Consider the following 18,165-nt stretch of genomic DNA (forward strand, 5'->3'; position numbering starts at 1 on the left):
ATATGAATAGTTGTTTTTTCCTTTTCCATACGTTTCAAAGAAAGATCAAAAACAAGCCACATGAATCATGGTATATACCTCACAATATCTGTCCCTTTCCAAACTTCTCTTCTTCGAAATTTCCCCTCAAAATATACGTTATATTTCTACTTAGTGGCTCCCCACAGTCGCATCTTTGGACCGTTAAACAACACGCCATATGCAAAGAATTCTCTCAACCCTCCACCACCCCTATATATATTCAACAACTATCCTTACCGTTGTACTAATGTATTTTACTCTTTTTCTTTCCCATATAGTTAGTTAGCCTTTTTTCTTCTTTTCTTTTTTCAATCATATACATATATATGTCTCCAATCAGCCCCGATGATCTGCACAGGATTTTCAAGAACCTGGACAAGAACAACAAAGGCCTTGTGAGCACTCAGGAGCTCCACCATCTTCTTGAGAAAATCGGAATACACACAACCTTGGAGGAGCTCGAAAATTTCGTGGGCCGAACAAGTCTTGATTACATAGACTTCTTGTTCTTCTACGATGCAATGGTTAAGGCCAGGATGCAAGAACAAGAAGCCGACGATGTCCACTCTTCCCATGATCACCATGACAACGACCTTTTCAAGGCTTTCAAAGTCTTCGATTTGAATGGCGATGGCTACATTTCTTGCGAGGAGCTGCAGAGCGTGTTGTCGAGATTAGGACTGTGGGACAAGAGGAGTGGCCAAGATTGTAAAGACATGATCCGTGTCTATGATGAGAACTCCGATGGGGTGCTCGATTTTCACGAGTTTAAAAACATGATGTCTGTTCCTCCCACTTCTGATCATTCGGAGACATAAATGATTGATTGATATATATTTTATTCACCACGACATTTAGGATCAATATACATGACTATATACATATAGAGAGAGATGTATATCAAGATTGGCCAGCATTTTTGGCAGTGTGCTATTTTCTTCTGTTGGTTTTCGTTTCTTGGTTCATTTTCTCATGTAAATTTGCTTTCTGACAATCAATATATGTTGCTGGTTAATGCTGGATTCATCATGTTCTTACCATTTCTGTTTCAAGTTTCAACTACTACACATAAACAGAAAAAACACTGATTTGTAGTTTGGTTTTTGACAACGTACGTAAACAACTGGAAAGAGCTGGCGGCCCAAAAAAGAACTCCGTTGAATATAACTGATAATAATATAAAATTATTGGAAAAAATGCAAGCAACCCGTGATATCGCAAATGAAAAAAAATAAATAGCAATTTACCTCCCTATATTTTTTAAACACGATAAGTTATCTTCCTATATTTTTTAAAATGAAGCAATTTACCTTCTTATACTATATTACTATATTACTATATTTTTTTCTATTCATCCAAAAATTATTCACCACCCAGAAAATATTCTATATTATTTCAGTAGATTTTAATTACTCAGTCAACCTTTCATTAATCTGTTAATTAATACATAATTACTCAGTCAGCCTTTCATTAACTTGTTATACTTTCTCCTATTAATTATGCTTTTAATTTTCCATTCATTGCAAATGGCATTATGTGGTAGGCTACGCTTCCAAATAACCCCTCAAGCAATCTTTTATTACAAAATAATCGTATTTTCTTTCATATATACACACAACACACGTCATAGTTTTTAATATTCTCATCAACTTTTCAATATTCTTTAAAAGACAATTTTGATCTCTTTTGAATGATGTAATGGTTTGATGATTTCTAGTGCAGGCATCATTGTACGATTAATTTCGTGCTCGATCACTCATATTAAATGATGTGTATTGTGATTGGCTGATTATCAGTGACAGGTGGAAGTCGTTGGAGGCAACTAAGGTCCTCTTCTAAATCCAAGTAAACTAATTTTGTTTGGTCAATGGGGCTTACCAGTCATTGCAACTTGGTTAGATATTAGACAAAGTTGTATACCTGTCTCATCAACTACCATATCCATATACTTTACATTAATATTATAGCTAATTTCTTCAGACTAATTTATGTGATGATTTCATGCTATCATTTGTATCATAAAATAAAAAATAAAAGATTAAATGTATTTTTGATTCCGTAGTTTATGATATTTGACGTTTCGTCTTTTAATTTTTTATAATAGCATGTTGGTCCTATATTTTCTTATGTTTCGTAATTTCAATCATCTTTCACTAGAGTTCATCTCCATCAGTGATAACTCTGATAAAGAAATGATTGAAAAGAATAAAAATAAAAATATGCAGGATCAAAATGCTATCCTGAAAAGTTAAAAGACAAAAATATTGACAGTACTGGACTAATAGAAACAAAAGCCCAATGTTAAAATAACACTTGAAAGGCACATGCATTTTTCCGGCGAGAAGATGGACTCTGGTGAATAAAGTGTTAAAATTGTGAAAATTAAAAAGATATAAAATCAAAATCTACTATCTTAAAAAATTAAGGGACTAAAAATGCATTTAAGCCTAAAATAACCTGCGTACTTTATAGTTTAACATTTTTCAAATTATTTGAACACACACCTGATGCAGGCCGCTAAAGATGGGTCGGATCCTGGCCTTGGATTGTTCTTAGGTCGGGTTGCAACTCTCCTTCAGCTTCCTGTAAGTGGATTTTGAGAACAGAAAATACGTTAGGTTTGGTGGGAAACCTCCAACTAAGATACTCCGATGTTTAAGTTAGAAAAAGTATGCGTCGAATTTGATCTGGAAGGCTTAATAGGGTCGAAATAGCATTAAATGTACGTATCATAAATGCCTTTGTTTGGTGATATTTATAGTTTTTTCATACCGTATCATATGGCTCCACGTCCCTCATTTGAGTTCTTGTATCGGGTCAGATCGGACGATCCGGCCTCGCTGGCATTCATGTGGATCTTCCCCTTTTTTGTAATTTTTTGTATATTAAATAGTATTTTCGTTCTTTTGCTTGCTAGCGGGCTATTACCCATATCAACACCCACATAAATGATATGAATTCAAACTTCGGAGATTTTTAATAATCAGTAATTTCTCGTAACTCATATCCTGTGCCATTTTTTAAAACTATTATCTTTTATAAATTACAAAATGAATTTCAAGTAGATAAAAAAATGTCAAAACAATGTACGATATTTAAGAAACGAAAATTGTAATTTCCAACTAAAATATATATGCATAAGTCAACCATTATTTTGGCAAGCATCTTATTATAAACCCTTACATAATTTCATATTTACAATATTAGCATCTTAATTAAAAAAATCATAATTAATTAGTTATATATATTTTGGTCAAATGGCCTTCTCTTTTATATATCATTCTATTTTGTGATGAATTCTGCAACGGCCTGTTTGTTTGTCCTCTATGCCATACGTCATCTGACGGAATCTCACGAACCCAAAAAGCTAGCTTCAATTTCTTGACATTATTATATATATATATATATATATATATATATTTATATATATGTCCTAATTGTGATCATGATGAGGACATCGCCAGCCAGCAATCTAAACAAAAAACCAAACATGATCAAAACCCTAGTTCGATCAACAACCTTAAAAACAGCAGATTTCTTGTTAATTACTAACCAGCAGGTGTTTCTGTCTTTTCTTCTCTTCGGCTTCCATGAAACTTCCTGCAACCTTCTTCTGTAAACCTCAACCCAATAAAGACTTCCCTTTTCATTAAATATAGAATCGCGTACGGGTAAGTACAACTTGTTAGAAACCGTGTGATTTGAATAATCTAGATGAGTACAAGAAACATCTTCTTCCTCTTGATCTTATATATATATATATATACACACACACACTCATTACATGGTACCAGGAATCATTTAAAATCGACATATATATATATATATAGTCATTCGAAATCCGTTCTCGCTTGTATTTGTATTGCTACAACTAATAATGTCTCCTCTCAACACACTTCACTTGCATAGGATCTTCGACAAGCTAGATAGAAATAAGGATGGCCATGTGAGCATAGATGAGCTTATGTGGCTTCTTGAGAGTACCGGGGTGGGTGCTAAACGAGACGAGCTCGAGCTGTTGGTAGGTCGAAAGGCCCTTGACCCAGTCGATTTTCTGTTCTTTTATGAAACCTTGATTGGTAAGGGGAAAAGTGGTAATGATTGTTTTGTCCAAGAAAAAAATGATGAAATCTTGGAGAGGGATCTTCGAAAAGCTTTTAGGGTCTTTGATTTGAATGATGATGGGTTCATTTGTTGTAAGGAGCTCAAAATTGCATTGTCAAGATTAGGGTTGTGGGAGGAGCATTGTGGGCAAGATTGCAAGCGTATGATTGAGGTGTACGATACCAATTCGGATGGTTTTCTTGATTTCGAGGAGTTTAAGGCTATGATGTTGTTTGATCATTAATCCTTAGCCTCTTCTTGGAATTCTTTTTGCTTTGTATATAGTCATGTTTAATTCAAAAATAGGTCAAAATAACGTCAATTTGCACACATGCGTTGTCTGCCACGTTAGTTATAACGGAATGGAGGTTTGGTGCAAAAGGGGTTATTAACATTTTCGTTATAATAAAAGGGACAAGAATAGAATTTAGCCAAATATTTCATTGGTGGGCACCTCATTTATTTAGAATCCTAATTGTAAATGATTTTGACAAATTAGCAACGATGCAGTAATAAGTACAGAATCCTTAAATGACAAGTATAGATTAATTTCACCTTTGACAAGAACAAATTTATTACAGTTTGACCCCTTAATAAATCATTAATGTAATTTTCTGCCTCATGTGAATCCCAATAAATCTCCACATTAATTCATGACGAGACTTCCAATGCGCTTATTACTGTAACAAAATCGTGCCGTAAACGTCCCACCGTCCATGACCCCTCCTCTACTCCACTTCTGTGCTCAAAGTCGTTGAACATCGAACTCACATTTTTATTTCAATTTCTTTTTAGTTGAAAATGGAGAAAACTGGAGTAAAATGTACTGGAGAGACCCACCAGAATCTTTTTGCATTTTTGGTCCTTTTCTTCTTTTACAGACAATCCATGCACAAATCTCAATCCCACTGCTTCTGCTTGTACTAACTGCAAGTGAGCAAGTACATGCTCAGACAGAGGGGTTGGAGTTATTACTAATTCTTCACTTCTTCATCCCTACAGTTTCCTCCACTTTTCTTCTCAATCCGAAACTCAGATTTTAAATTTCATTAATTTTTTAAGTATTATACTCAATTCTTGGAAAAAGTTACATATAATATTAATATAGTCAAGTTGATGTAGGACTTTTCATTCCATCCAATATAAAACACACACACACACACACATTGAGACAACCAAAAGGCTATAGATAGGCATAGATATCATCACTTTTTTGGCTTTGTGACTTCTTGCAGTGAACATGTAATTCAGCAAAGAATCTGAAACCCAAAATCAATCTTGGTTTCCTTTTCTTTCTTTCCATTTTTTCTGAACCAAGAAACACACACACAGACACACACTGAGAGGCCATGAAAGCCATGTCTACAAGCTCGGCGTCATCCCACCACCCCTTTAGTTCATCATCATTGATCACTACCACAGCTCCGACATTCATAAAGATCATAGCTTTTTCCTTCGTGTCTTTCACTCTTTTCTTGCTGTTGAAACGTTTTTCTCCTTACCCCACAACCACTACCCAAAGTCATCACCTTTCTTTCTTTAACTCCACCGGAGCGACCATCCCTTTTGCCCCACCACCACCTCCTCCGCCTTCTCCGCCGCCGCCTCCTCCTCTGTTGGAGAGAACGGGGATAATTAATGAGATGGGAATCATGACTTATGATTTTATGGTGGGAGAGTTTGATGAAGGGCTTATAAAGAGTATGGTGGTGAATGCCAATAGTAGTGATGACAGGGAAAAGAGAGAGAGTGATGGGAGAATAGTGGTGAAAGTTGAGAAATTTAGAGTCTGTGAAGGGAGCCTGAGCGAGTACATTCCCTGTTTAGACAATGTGGAGGCTATTTCGAGGTTTAATTCATCAGGAAAGGGCGAAAAGTATGAGAGGCATTGCCCTGAGAATGGCAAAGGATTGGATTGTTTGGTGCCGAGGCCTAAAGGGTACAAGCTCCACATTCCATGGCCGAAAAGCCGGGATGAGGTACAAATTTGCAGATTTTTCTTTTTAATTTGCATTTCATTGCGTCTTAGTAGTTTCTTGTGGGATTTGGCTTTTTACTTAGATCTTGAATTTGGCTGTACAATAATCACTGATGTAGAGGATCTCATGCCATCTAAGTAAAAACTTTAGGTTATGTTCTTGTACAAGTAGATTCAGCAGATATATGCTCTGTTTTGGTTAAGATTTTTCAATTAGGACCGAACTCCTGACATAATCTAGCAGTTTAAGGTTTTGAGAACTATGAATTTTGGTCAAATATCCTCTTTTAAGAAATGTACAAAAATTGATTTGTAGCAATACTTAATCAGCAAGCACCGGAAAAGTTGTGTTTCTTACTAATTAGAGGGATGATATTCTTTTCTTACATTCGATGAATTTGAAGAGGCTAAAATGGAAATGCAGGTGTGGTTTGATAATGTGCCTCTGGTTGGAGATAAAGGAGGGCGGAATTGGATATCGAGAAAGGATGATAAGCTTATATTTCCAGGAGGTGGAACTCAATTTAACCAAGATACTGATAGATACTTGGATCAGATATCCCAGGTTTCCCTTTATCCTTCACTTCTCTTTGGATTTATGCTCTATTTTACTTCCACCTGATTTCTGGAGGATATGCATATAGATGGTTCCAGAAATTGCATTTGGACAACGCACACGGGTTGCTTTAGATATTGATTCTGGAGTTGCAACTTTTGGTGCCTACCTGACTGAGCGGAATGTGACCACTCTCTCAATAGGTCCGAAAGATGTTCATGAGAACCATATTCAGCTTGCTCTTGAAAGAGGTGTACCTGCCATGGTAACTGCATTAGGAAGCCACCGGTTGCCTTACCCAAGCCAAGCATTCGACTTAATTCATTGTTCAAGGTGTAGAATTAATTGGACTCAAGATGGTATGCCTCTCTCTCTTGGTATCTAATCTTACTTTGGCATCTTAATCATGTTGCCTGGTGGCTATGCAACAAAATTTTATCTTGAGATGATCATTTCAGACTAAAGCAAGGGGAAAATATCATGTTTCAATGACACTCTTTGCTAATTTTAGGGAAACAAGGAAAGAAAGTTAACTACTAGCAGCTGCTTCATTTCTTTCTTCTACTTTGATCCTTACTTGAAAAGCTTTACATGTTCTTCTATTTGATGTACATGTGCTAGAAGTGTCAGATGTGAGGATTCTTCTTCATTTAGCCCTTTCTTTCGGGGCCACCCTTTTTCTCTGTTTTTTTGGCTAAGTTATTATAATTGTATGGCGATCTTTTAATTCCAATATTTGTTCCATTTTTGTTTTGTCAAGATGGGATTTTGCTTGTTGAGGCTAATAGGATTCTTAGAGCTGGAGGATACTTTGTATGGGTAGAAGAACTCATTTATAAACATGGAGATGAACCAGCAGAACAATGGAAAGGTAGCCAGTCTTGGCATCTACCATTACTTTAAGGTTATTGAGTGTTATTATTATCAAGTTCTTACATTCAAAATTCCCCCTCTTTCCCTCGAAATACTTATCTGATGACTTTCAGAACATGCTACTATTACCATATATTATGTACCTCAGAGTCTCAGACCAAGTAACTTCTTCTTCCTCATCTTTTTTAACCTTATCCTTTTGCAGAAATGGAGGTTCTTACTAGGAACCTTTGTTGGGAACTCATAAACAAGGAAGGGGACATCACTATCTGGCAGAAGCCCCTAAACAATAGCTGCTATCTCAACCGTGCTCCTGATGTACATCCTCCTCTATGTGACCAAGATGACAATCCAGATAATATATGGTACTTGCGCATATTCTTTATGCTAAGCAAATACTGGTGCCCCCCCCCCCTCCCCCCCCCCATTATGTTAATGTTATGGAATTTATGTCAAGAATGACTGCCTTAATTACAGTTTGTTCAGTACAGCTGTGTTTTCAGTGTGTATTTCATAATGTCTTTTTGTGGTTTCGTTATCCATTATAATCAATTCCATGAAGTAGAACTGAAACAAAAGAGGTGCTTCTCTTTTGGACATCAGACAGAGAATAGACACTCATCCCTTACTCCCTTCCAACCAGTGAACCAAATTGGGAGTACAATTGCTCTCTGTTAGTCGTTCTATTTTTTCTCAAGGCCTACTTTATGTCCAACCTAGGAATTTACCTTGTCCTTTAGTATTTTGGTGGAATTAATCAGGTTAGTTTCCATAAGAAACACTTTCCAGAGAGTAATAGAGAGAATTGTGGTTACATTTGTTCTTCTGCAGGTATGTAAATCTGAAGGCATGCATCACAAGATTACCCGAGAATGGTTATGGAGCTAATACTACTAACTGGCCTGGCCGCCTGCACAGTCCGCCAGACAGGCTTTTCAGCATACAAATGGATGCTGATAAATCGCGGAGGGACTTGTACAGAGCTGATTACAAGTATTGGAATGAGAATGTAAATGGATACATCGTTGTTTTTCACGTGAACGATGTGAACATACGAAATGTGATGGACATGAGAGCTGGGTATGGAGGGTAAGTATCTTTATCCTCTTTGAAATGTTATCATTCTTTTCCTGCATATTTAAACTCTGTTCCAAGTGCTGGGAGCTTGATTTCAACCTATGATCAATTTAAGTCTTATTGTCAGATTCTTGTACCTGGCAGGTTCGCGACGGCTTTACTTGATTTCAACGTGAATTGCTGGGTTATGAATGTTGTTCCGGTTAGTGGTTCAAATACACTGCCCGTAATATATGATCGTGGTCTTATAGGAGTAATGCACGACTGGTATGACCCATAATCTCCTTTCTAATTTTGTTTCCGCAGCTCGTATTTTTTCCTTACATTCGACAAATGTTTCAACTCGAATTAGTGGTCATGTACTTCAAACTTCTGAGTGAGTTTACCTTTAGCCAATATCTCTTGTTCTCCAGCTATGACTTATGGGTAAGATTCTGTCACATGTACATTGTGCCCTACTAAGATATTAGCAGGTTTGTTTCCATTCCAAGCAGGTGTCTGAAATGTTATGGATCTTTCATTTGACTTGTATGATAGAGTTCCTTATGTCTATTTAAGGAATTCAGGCCACGTTCTTAACTTTCTGCAAGTCGGGTAGAAATAAAATTCCCGATATGTTCAGATCTGGAAAACAGGTATACGACTTCACGAAAAAATAGTTTTGAAAGGATACATAATATCACAAATATCTTCCCCAAACGAACTTTTCATAAGACAATACATGTGAATATTTCATTTTATTCCAACTCCTGTTTTCTTGATCATATTTCACTCATGGAACATCTCACAGGTGTGAGCCATTCGATACTTATCCTAGAACATATGATTTGTTGCACGCAGCCGGCCTATTTTTCATTGAACAGAAGAGGTACAAATTTTGGTCTTTCACAGTTGGTGGCTGATTATCCTAGGTTGAAAATCATTATTCTGAATAACAATTCTCATGTCCATCCAGATGTAATATCACCAACATCGTGCTGGAGATGGACCGAATCCTAAGACCAGGTGGACGAGCTTACATCCATGATACGACCGCTGTCATTTATGAACTCAAGGAGATCGCAAACGCAGTGGGATGGGTCACTTTCATGTTTGACTCTGGAGAGGGTCCTCATTCAAACTGGAAGCTTTTAGCTTGTGAGAAGCGATTGTAATATATTTGCATTATCCACGATAGAAAGTGAGGAAAGACCCACAAATTTTTTCATATGTATACCGCATACCTTATCCATGAGCATAACTTGGCCATGGACTCCTTGATTGTTGTACTAAACATGCAAACTTTTTAGTACTGAAACTACAAAAGTGTCAGTTCGACATGTTTTATGCCTGTGATTCATTTCAACAGCAAAACAGCAATTTAGAGCCACAGAAGATGCTTCAGCATCTTTCCCTGGAAACATCTCCTTAAAAAGAACTGTCTACAAAACAATCCATTTACATCAACGCTCACCACATTAAAACAGGAAACACGCGTATAAAGTTCCATCCTTCTCCAAAAAGCAACATTTTCCTCAGCCTAGGCCGTCTTATTTGGATCTTTACTCGCAGCAGTGTTCACTTGTTTTGAGAGATAAGCCTCATAAATTTCTACCACCACACGCGGATCCTTCTCAACAAGTTCCATATACTCTTCTCGTTTACTCAGCTTGTCCATGTTGTCCATGATCAGCGACAAGGCTGCATCCAGCAAACTCTTAGCGCCATGCTGGTGAGCAAAAGCATAGTAAGGTAGCGAATTTTCCCAGTTCAGTCTAGACATCAGATACTTCTCACAATAAGTCTTGAGATGCTTCACTTGGTATTTCTCAGCCAATACCAACAGGTCACAGGCCATATGCTCATCAAGGCAGGCTTCAGCCGTGTATAAATAGTTCACAAATGCTCGAAGGGCATCGTATGATACATCACTGATCTTGATGGTTCCAGTCAGGCTTTCCTCCATTTCATTTTCGAGCATGGCCCTGAAAACCGGGGATCGACTTGTCTGTTTGGTAATCAAGAACATCAGTATTGGCCCATTAAAATGTAGACATCAATTACTATAACAAATGCTTCCTTCACAGTAATTGTGTGACAGTTTTTCTAAGCCTAAAAGCAATCTTACAAGTTAATAGTTCGGGCTACCGGCCTGGCTCAATTTAAGCACAATAATGGGAAGGGGAAGCCCGAAATAGTGAAAAGGGTACACTACCAGTACAGCCCGATGGGCCGGGATGGAAGGCGAGTTGCACTGCAAATTAGCTGAATCCGGCGGACCAGAGGCGACCAAAACGACGTCGGAGAAGCACGAGGTATTGGGCCTGGTCACGAAATTCGGTCCAGTACAAAGCAGGCGAAGAAAGTTGACCTTTGACTTGAGGTCATCGATCTCCCGCTTGAGTTCCTCCTCCGTCTCCCCCGCCTCTTCGTAGCACTCGCGGCAGGTGCCGGCACGGCGGTCGACGTACTCCTCCTTGCACGACAGGCACTTCATCCTCATCCGCCGCGCCGCAGACGATCCCTCCTCCCCGTCCTCCTCCTCCTCATCCTCGTCTTCTCCGAAGTCCACGTCGGAATCTGACGAGAACCGCCGCCTCCAGTGCTGGTTCCGCTGCATTCTCCAGCGGTTGTTCCAACCCTTTTTATCTATTTATTCTTTTTTATTTATTAGTTGGGAACTCTGCAGTACCTTTTGATGCTTTTCGTGGGTTTTCTTTTGGTAGATACCGCCGATCTGAACCTTTGTATGCGGATTCATTTATTGCCGTGGAACTCTCGCGCATAAAAGTGTGTTCTTTGAGCTGATTGCCCATGCGACTTTAACTGAAATTGGATGGAATTTGCAATTTCCAATTAGTCCACTACTTTGCGGGGACTTACACCACACACTAAAAGCGTCAAAGTCAAGTCAAAGTAATTTACACAACCAAAGAAGCGTTAGACGAAACTCAAAAGTTAAATCAGTAATTGGGTATAATAATAGTTAACCACTGTCCCATATGATTAATTACCTTATTGCTGCATTGTTTGATTATCCCAATTTTTACCTTTGTTTTTCTAGTGATTCGATTACAATTATATTATAAATTTTAATAATTAATAATAAATATACGATAATTATAAATATTAAATATATAATTAATAAATAATTATTATTATAGTAAATCAATAACTACTATTAAAATAGATTAATATCTACATATTAGTGATACTCTTTAGTTGCCTTAATTTCGTCAGCAAAGTTAAACTTTGAACATTTTTTTACAAACAACTGATTCTAGTTCTGAAAATTTGACAGTGTTGTAAAGAAAGATAAAACGGACAATAGATAAACGAGATTAGAATAGTAATGAAAATATTATTTTTCAAGTAAATTCAGAATTCATTTAAGTATTATTCCGAATTTAGCTCATGATTAAAGTATGGAGTAATACATAAATTCAGTTAATATATCACTATGTGTAAAAAATATTAACAAATTACATCGATTCAATCAATATATTAATATAACTAAAAATCATAATATAAATGGATATAAAATGAGACAAATATTAATACTTGATTGAACTCAAATATATTTTTAACTTGTTAAATATTAAAGTTACTTTTTTCCTTTAAAAAGAAAAAAGGTGTATTAATTTGGATAGTTGGACAGGTGAGAGGAATGCCCATACAGGCAATTACCCAACCAAAGGAATGACTGTTTAAATCCCGGTTAAATCGGTTCCCGGTTAATAAAGGACAAATGAAAAGAAAGTAATAATTAGCATTTTCATTTTGATAAAAGGGAAAATGAAAAAAAGAAAACCCAAACCCTCTCAAATTTTTCATTTCAAAATTTTAAAAAAGCCCTCTTGCTCTTGTGTCATCCACTCATACTCTCTCTCTCTCTCACTAGGGTTCCCAATTCCGACAGCGGAGATTCATTCCCCGCTTTCTTTGTAACTTCGGTCAGTGCTCGAAATGATTTATTTATTATTTTTACTGTGCTCTGTGAAATTTCTTGAACTAATTTTAGGTTTCACGGTTCAAATTGTGGGAATTTTGGGAAGCTGTTCTTGTTGTATTTTGACCTAGATGTTTGGGGTTGCTTTGTTTTCTTTTGGGAATTTGCAGGGAAATTGAGATTATAGGATGCTATTTGGTTGGGGTTTAGGGTATGAGTTGTTTTAGTTCTTGGCTGCGCTTAATTGGAGAATAGGAATGGTTGATGAGCAGAAGGACAACAGTGTTCTTGGTGGTGGAAGTTATACGGAGAGTGGAGTAGTCGAGCCCAAGGTTGATGGGGCGAAGGCGAATGGCCGTGCAACCGGTATGGAGACTGGTTTGCCAGAATTGGGAGGTGGTTTACTTACTTACCAAAGGCGAAGGAATGCCAAAGTTGTGGAGAATGGGATACTTCGGGATGGTGCGGAGATTCAACATGTTGAGAAGGTATGGTAATTTCTTATAATGAAATTCACAAACTTCTCATTGCTTACACTTTTTGTTTGCTTCTTATGTGTTGATAAAGTAGAATGAACTTCCTGTCAATTTTTTTCTGTTTCCCTTTTCAGTTGTTTGCATAGAGTTTATGGATATATGTTGCAGTTTGAGACCCCATGAATTTTGTGCTAGGCTAAAGAGAAAGATTCCCTTGGCCAATATTGCTGATTATATGAAAGAGAGCAAGTGTGGCTATATGGAATTCGTTGAATAACTTTTCATACCAAAAACCATTGCATCTTCCTTATAGTTATTAATGGTGCGCTTTGGTGGAATGTGGTAAATCAAATGTTTGAGCATGGACGTAATGACTATCACAATCTCTCCATCATCTGTTGAATGGACACTTTTTGGCCCATGAGAGGGTTAAGTGAAGATGGTGATGGAAATTAGCGGCAAATAGCGATAAAATCATGTTGTTTAATGTTGTATGTAATTCATGGGGCAATCATTGCTCATGCTGCTTGATAAGTGATATTGGGGTTTAAAGTTCTTGAAATTTTAGTTTGGAGCTCACACGAGGTAATTAGTTTACAATGTGTTTAGCCCATCCGAACTAAACTTGTTTTTTTAGCAGTTCAGGTAAAAAAGAAGCCAGAACCTTTTTGTTTTTAAGCTTGAAGACTCTATATCACATACTGCTTTTTATCATTTTCCTTGAGTAACAATATCTGGTTCGGTTGTAGTAAAGAACCTTTAATTGGGTGTATAATTGATTTGCAACTACCAACTCATTGTTGGTTGTGAAATTACTTCTCAGTAGAAACAGCTAGGAATGCCAAATTGTTTCTAAATATGTATTTCTCCATGATTGTCTTTCAAATTATTCCTTCCTCGTGTTTCTTTTTCTTTTATGAGTAGGATTCCTTACTGCTTTCATTTACTAAGTCATCGTTTGCCTTGAACTTGCATGTTTGTTCCCAGAATTAGGGATCTTGAAAACCTGTAGCACAAAATTATCCTGATTCTTTAGCATCTTAAAGGGTTTCATAGGTTTGTTAAAGGTTGACATTTATGCGTCTGTCAATCTGCTCCTGCCTAATGATCTTAAACATGTTTCTGCATGGTGTTTTTCTCTTTTGCGAATTTCCTTACCATTTGACAGTGTTTCATCATATTTTAAGCCATGTCCTCATTTGTGCTAGTATTGAAATTTCTTCATTTGATTCTTGTACAATTAAGAATTCATTCAATCAAGCTAGCCAAAAAAGACCACATGCTTTGCCAGTTGCTTCCAGCGGTTGCTCACTCAAGCACCAAAGAAATATTGTTCTTGAGCAACTGTGTCAGTCGTTGGAAGGTCAAGGTGGCTTAAGAAGATGCATTCAAGATGCACTTGCATTTGATCTGGGAAGCTGTAGCAGAACCACAGTTAAGGTATATACTGTCATTATAGGTAGCTTACAACCTAACTTTTCTTACTTTATGCGTATTTTGCATTACATTTCATAATTATTGTTATTTTGGTCAATTCATGGATTGAAGATTATATCAGTTCATAAGATTGCTGCCTTTCGATGTATCGTCAATCATTCAGCTATGTGATTAATCTCCCGGTCCTTCTAAAATAGCAATCTCAAGCTGCAGCCAGTACTTTTTAGGATCTTTAGCAGATTAGTGGGCTTTCCTATGCAGGAATCTGTTTATTCTTGTGAAGCTGGGAGCAAATGCACTGTCGAGACTGGATCTGTGCATGATGGTCTGCAAAATGCTGCTAAGGACAGTGTCGGCCTGGCATACAGTGGATCAGTCAATGAATCAGACAGTGATACACTTACAGAGATCTGCCGTAGCACCTTCTTTGATGTTATTATGTCAGAAAGGTTCGCCCAATTATGCAGTTTACTCCTTGAAAATGGAATGCATGCTGACAAGTTGTTTGATGTGAGACACATAAACTCAAGGATGAAGGAGAAAGCATATGAAAAGTCGCCTCTGCTATTTCATTCAGATATACAACAGGTATATTTCTGAAATTTACTTTCTGATATCTGCTCATTGAGTGTGATCTTCTGAAGATATTGAAAGTTTGACCTCGTCTTACCAAGCAATCCCACATCTATGAAAACAGATATTTATTTAAAGTTGGTGGTGGCATTTTTTTCTGAAAGGTCCTTCTGCTCTTTTAGGTCTAGGAGAGGACTGAGCTTATTCATAGCTAATGGAGTTACTTGTTATTAAATTATCTTGAAGTTTGACGGAGTATAAAATGAAAGTTTTCCTCTTTTACTTTCAAAATTTTAGTGACTTTGTATCCATGGACTGAGTATTCTAGGTGCCCCTTTAGTTCAGATTTTTAGCAGTCTGCTTCCTCGCACATGCCTGTTGGACTCAAGTCTCACTGGGGAGGTGATATCTACTTTAAATTTTAAGGAATCCTTTCAGTGTTAGCTTGTGCAGACTGGGGGAACAAATCATATATCAAATATTCAAATGACCTGCAGATTAATATGGTTGTAAAATAAGATTTTCCTTCGGATAAAAGAAAACGTTCATGAATGAGCAGTCTTTGAGTTTGTCTTCTCTTGTAATTGCTGGACCAGATAAAAGGTTATTGTATTCAGATTGACTTTCATGGCATTTGAATCTTTCAACTGAATTACTAGTTTATTTAAAAGGATGGGGTTGGAATTGCTCTCACCATTGTCTTATGTAATGGAGCTGGCAGAAATGTTGCTCAGCATATCTCTCTGTATGTAGATATACATACACATGCTTTACCTCTTAGCTGCTGACTTATTTTATAGATATGGACAAAACTCCAAAAGGTTGGCGCTGATATGATTGCCATTGCGAAACGCTTGTCAGACAAAACAATGATGTCTTTTCGTGAACAGGTAGATGAGTTAGCTTGGCTTGGATAAGCTTGGTTGTGTTTTACATCTTTTATTGTTTGGGTTTAATATGTTCATATGCTTTGATCTTCTTATTAGCTTTTGTTCCCCTCATACGACAGGTAGGGAGCTCTGCACACAGCATTTCTGAGTTTGGCAGACATGAGGTAAATGCTTCTTTGTTTCCCCCTGTTTCCCTTTCTTCTTTTGTGTCTTCTCGTTTCTTTTCCTTACGGGAGTTGATGTGGAGGATGAGATTGGAAACTGTATATTTACCTATAGTGTTATGCTTTTACCCCATTTGCTGCATCAAGAAATTGAAAATCCTGTTAGGTTAAAAAGTGCAATTTAATGTATTAATTGTTTTTCTATTGGCATTACAATTGTAAGTAAATTATGAAATGTCAGTCATGCTTGGAATAACTTTTATCCTTTTGGCTCTTGTAAAAGTCTTGAACCAGTATGTTGTCCAATAGCAAGAGCTTTTACTTTGTATTATATAGATATTATTCTTTGCTTTCTGTCTGGTTGTGTGGATAATCTTCTCGTCTTTCTGAGCTGTTTCTCCTGCTTTCTCCTTCATTTGCGTATCTATGCTTTTCTATCCAAGTCTTCTGTACTTCACCTGTACTACATGAAGACAGATTTTCTTTTTGGTAACATACCTAAAAATAAGTTGGACATTTCGCTTTATTACTTCTGTTTCAGTTCTTCTGAAGACTTTGAGATTGTAATGAAATCATGACTCTGTAGCTTATTAAACAACCAAATGTTTAAAATGAAGACTTAGGTATCAGGGGGAAAAGTAGAAAACTCGAATTGTTGATGTATTGGGAAATTTGGTCAGGATATAATGTCCCTACTTGTGACGATGACAGTTCCTTACACAAGAATCCGACATGCACAAAGCAGAGCTAACAGAGGCCTGTGCTATTGGTGAAGTTCATACCTGCAGGCGTTGTGGAGAGAAGACTGATGGAAGAAATGGTCTAGTATGCGATTCATGTGAGGAGATGTATCATATCTCCTGTATTGAACCTGCTGTTAAAGAAATTCCTGTTAGAAGTTGGTATTGTGCAAAGTGCACTGGAAAGGGAACTGAATGTCCACATGAGAACTGCATAGCTTGCGAGAGGCTGAATGCTTCTAGATCACGTCTTGATGGCAATGGAGAAGATGAGCTTGTGTCTGAAGAAGCACCAGAGGACTTAGAGGAGAGTTCAAATGAGTTGGTTGCGAACGGTGGGGATAAAAGATTTACACATTGCAAGGTTTGTCGAACTGAGGTGAGAAATGATGAAGACTATAGAATATGTGGTCATTCCTTCTGTCCTCACAAGTTTTACCATGTGAAATGCTTGACAAGCAAGCAGTTGATATCTCATGGGCCTTGCTGGTATTGCCCTTCTTGTCTGTGTAGAGCTTGCTTAATTGATAGGGATGATGATAAGATTGTTCTCTGTGATGGCTGTGACCATGCATATCACATATACTGCATGCAGCCACCTCGCACTGCCATTCCCAGAGGGAAATGGTTTTGCATAAAATGTGATGCTGGAATCCAGCGTGTACGCAAAGCTAAATTTTTGTATGAGAATATTCAAAATAAATCTAGAAAGAGATCTTTAGATGGAAAATTAAAGACCGAAGAGGCGTTAAACAAGTCTGGCGGTGTGGATATGCTTCTGAATGCAGCCAAAACTCTAAACTATGAAGAGAATCTGGCAGCCATGAGATTAAAAGCTACATGAGTTGATGTGTTGCTTTTGGAGAGGAAGAATCTATCCGCTGCTTTTTGTACAACCAGTATTTTTGTAATGTACCTGTAGTCCCCAATGTAACAAATGTATGTTGCTGCATCAATGGAGGATTAATTTTTTTTGCAGATTGGTAGGCTGACTTTTGATAGCAATTCAGCACGAGATGCAACTCTGTTCATGCGTCTTGAGCTACGACCTCTGGCAAGTTGTACTATAACAGGTACTTCAATATTGATTAGGTGTTGTATCAGGATTCAGAAAATTAAAATGTTTCCATATGTTGTAAAATGAGGTTAAAATAGTACGTGTATTCCCTTTGCCGTCAAATTAAGGGAAACATTTCTGCCTTGCTTTAGGTTATTACAATTTGCTTTCAACCTTTATTATTCTTCAAGGATATCATTCCTGAAATTTGTTCTGGTTCTTTATCAAAGGGGTATGTACTAACCCATACTTCTTAACATTTCTTCTCTCTAGTTTCGGAAATCAAGGGGC

General features: G+C 37.2%; 5 protein-coding genes across 6 annotated transcripts; 4 read left to right on the plus strand and 1 right to left on the minus strand.

Annotated features, from left to right (window-relative positions):
• The first annotated feature begins 137 nt into the window (after window positions 1-137).
• LOC105180110 (putative calcium-binding protein CML44) lies at window positions 138-1,047 on the plus strand. The gene has a single exon (XM_011103763.3). The coding sequence runs from the start codon at window positions 348-350 to the stop codon at window positions 837-839; it is 492 nt and encodes a 163-aa protein (XP_011102065.1). The 5' UTR covers window positions 138-347; the 3' UTR covers window positions 840-1,047.
• A 2,674-nt stretch (window positions 1,048-3,721) lies between these two features.
• On the plus strand, window positions 3,722-4,455 carry LOC105180119 (putative calcium-binding protein CML44). The gene has a single exon (XM_011103773.3). It carries the CDS (start codon window positions 3,899-3,901, stop codon window positions 4,367-4,369), a length of 471 nt encoding a protein of 156 aa, XP_011102075.1. The 5' UTR covers window positions 3,722-3,898; the 3' UTR covers window positions 4,370-4,455.
• Window positions 4,456-4,591: 136 nt separating this feature from the next.
• On the plus strand, window positions 4,592-9,935 carry LOC105180136 (S-adenosyl-L-methionine-dependent methyltransferases superfamily protein). Its single transcript, XM_011103791.3, has 9 exons — window positions 4,592-6,104; window positions 6,528-6,668; window positions 6,748-7,018; window positions 7,420-7,530; window positions 7,738-7,897; window positions 8,364-8,621; window positions 8,754-8,876; window positions 9,400-9,477; window positions 9,565-9,935. Exons 1-9 carry the CDS (start codon window positions 5,475-5,477, stop codon window positions 9,761-9,763), a joined length of 1,971 nt encoding a protein of 656 aa, XP_011102093.1. The 5' UTR covers window positions 4,592-5,474; the 3' UTR covers window positions 9,764-9,935.
• A 33-nt stretch (window positions 9,936-9,968) lies between these two features.
• LOC105180128 (BTB/POZ domain-containing protein At4g08455) lies at window positions 9,969-11,384 on the minus strand. Its single transcript, XM_011103783.3, has 2 exons — window positions 10,804-11,384; window positions 9,969-10,596 (listed from the first exon to the last, which is right to left on the minus strand). The coding sequence occupies exons 1-2, from the start codon at window positions 11,206-11,208 to the stop codon at window positions 10,129-10,131; spliced, it is 873 nt and encodes a 290-aa protein (XP_011102085.2). The 5' UTR covers window positions 11,209-11,384; the 3' UTR covers window positions 9,969-10,128.
• A 1,001-nt stretch (window positions 11,385-12,385) lies between these two features.
• LOC105180145 (PHD finger protein EHD3) lies at window positions 12,386-18,056 on the plus strand. Of its 2 annotated transcripts, XM_011103804.3 has the most exons (7): window positions 12,386-12,541; window positions 12,708-13,025; window positions 14,259-14,453; window positions 14,712-15,038; window positions 15,824-15,913; window positions 16,033-16,077; window positions 16,789-18,056. In XM_011103804.3, the coding sequence occupies exons 2-7, from the start codon at window positions 12,795-12,797 to the stop codon at window positions 17,659-17,661; spliced, it is 1,761 nt and encodes a 586-aa protein (XP_011102106.1). In that variant the 5' UTR covers window positions 12,386-12,541; window positions 12,708-12,794; the 3' UTR covers window positions 17,662-18,056. The 2 variants fall into 2 exon arrangements, with proteins under 2 accessions (XP_011102106.1, XP_020547465.1); XM_020691806.2 differs by lacking the exon at window positions 14,259-14,453.
• The last annotated feature ends 109 nt before the right edge of the window (window positions 18,057-18,165 follow it).

The sequence above is a fragment of the Sesamum indicum genome, linkage group LG2 (genome assembly GCF_026168435.1).
Source record: "Sesamum indicum cultivar Baizhima isolate 11 linkage group LG2, ASM2616843v1, whole genome shotgun sequence".
Lineage (NCBI taxonomy): Eukaryota > Viridiplantae > Streptophyta > Magnoliopsida > Lamiales > Pedaliaceae > Sesamum > Sesamum indicum.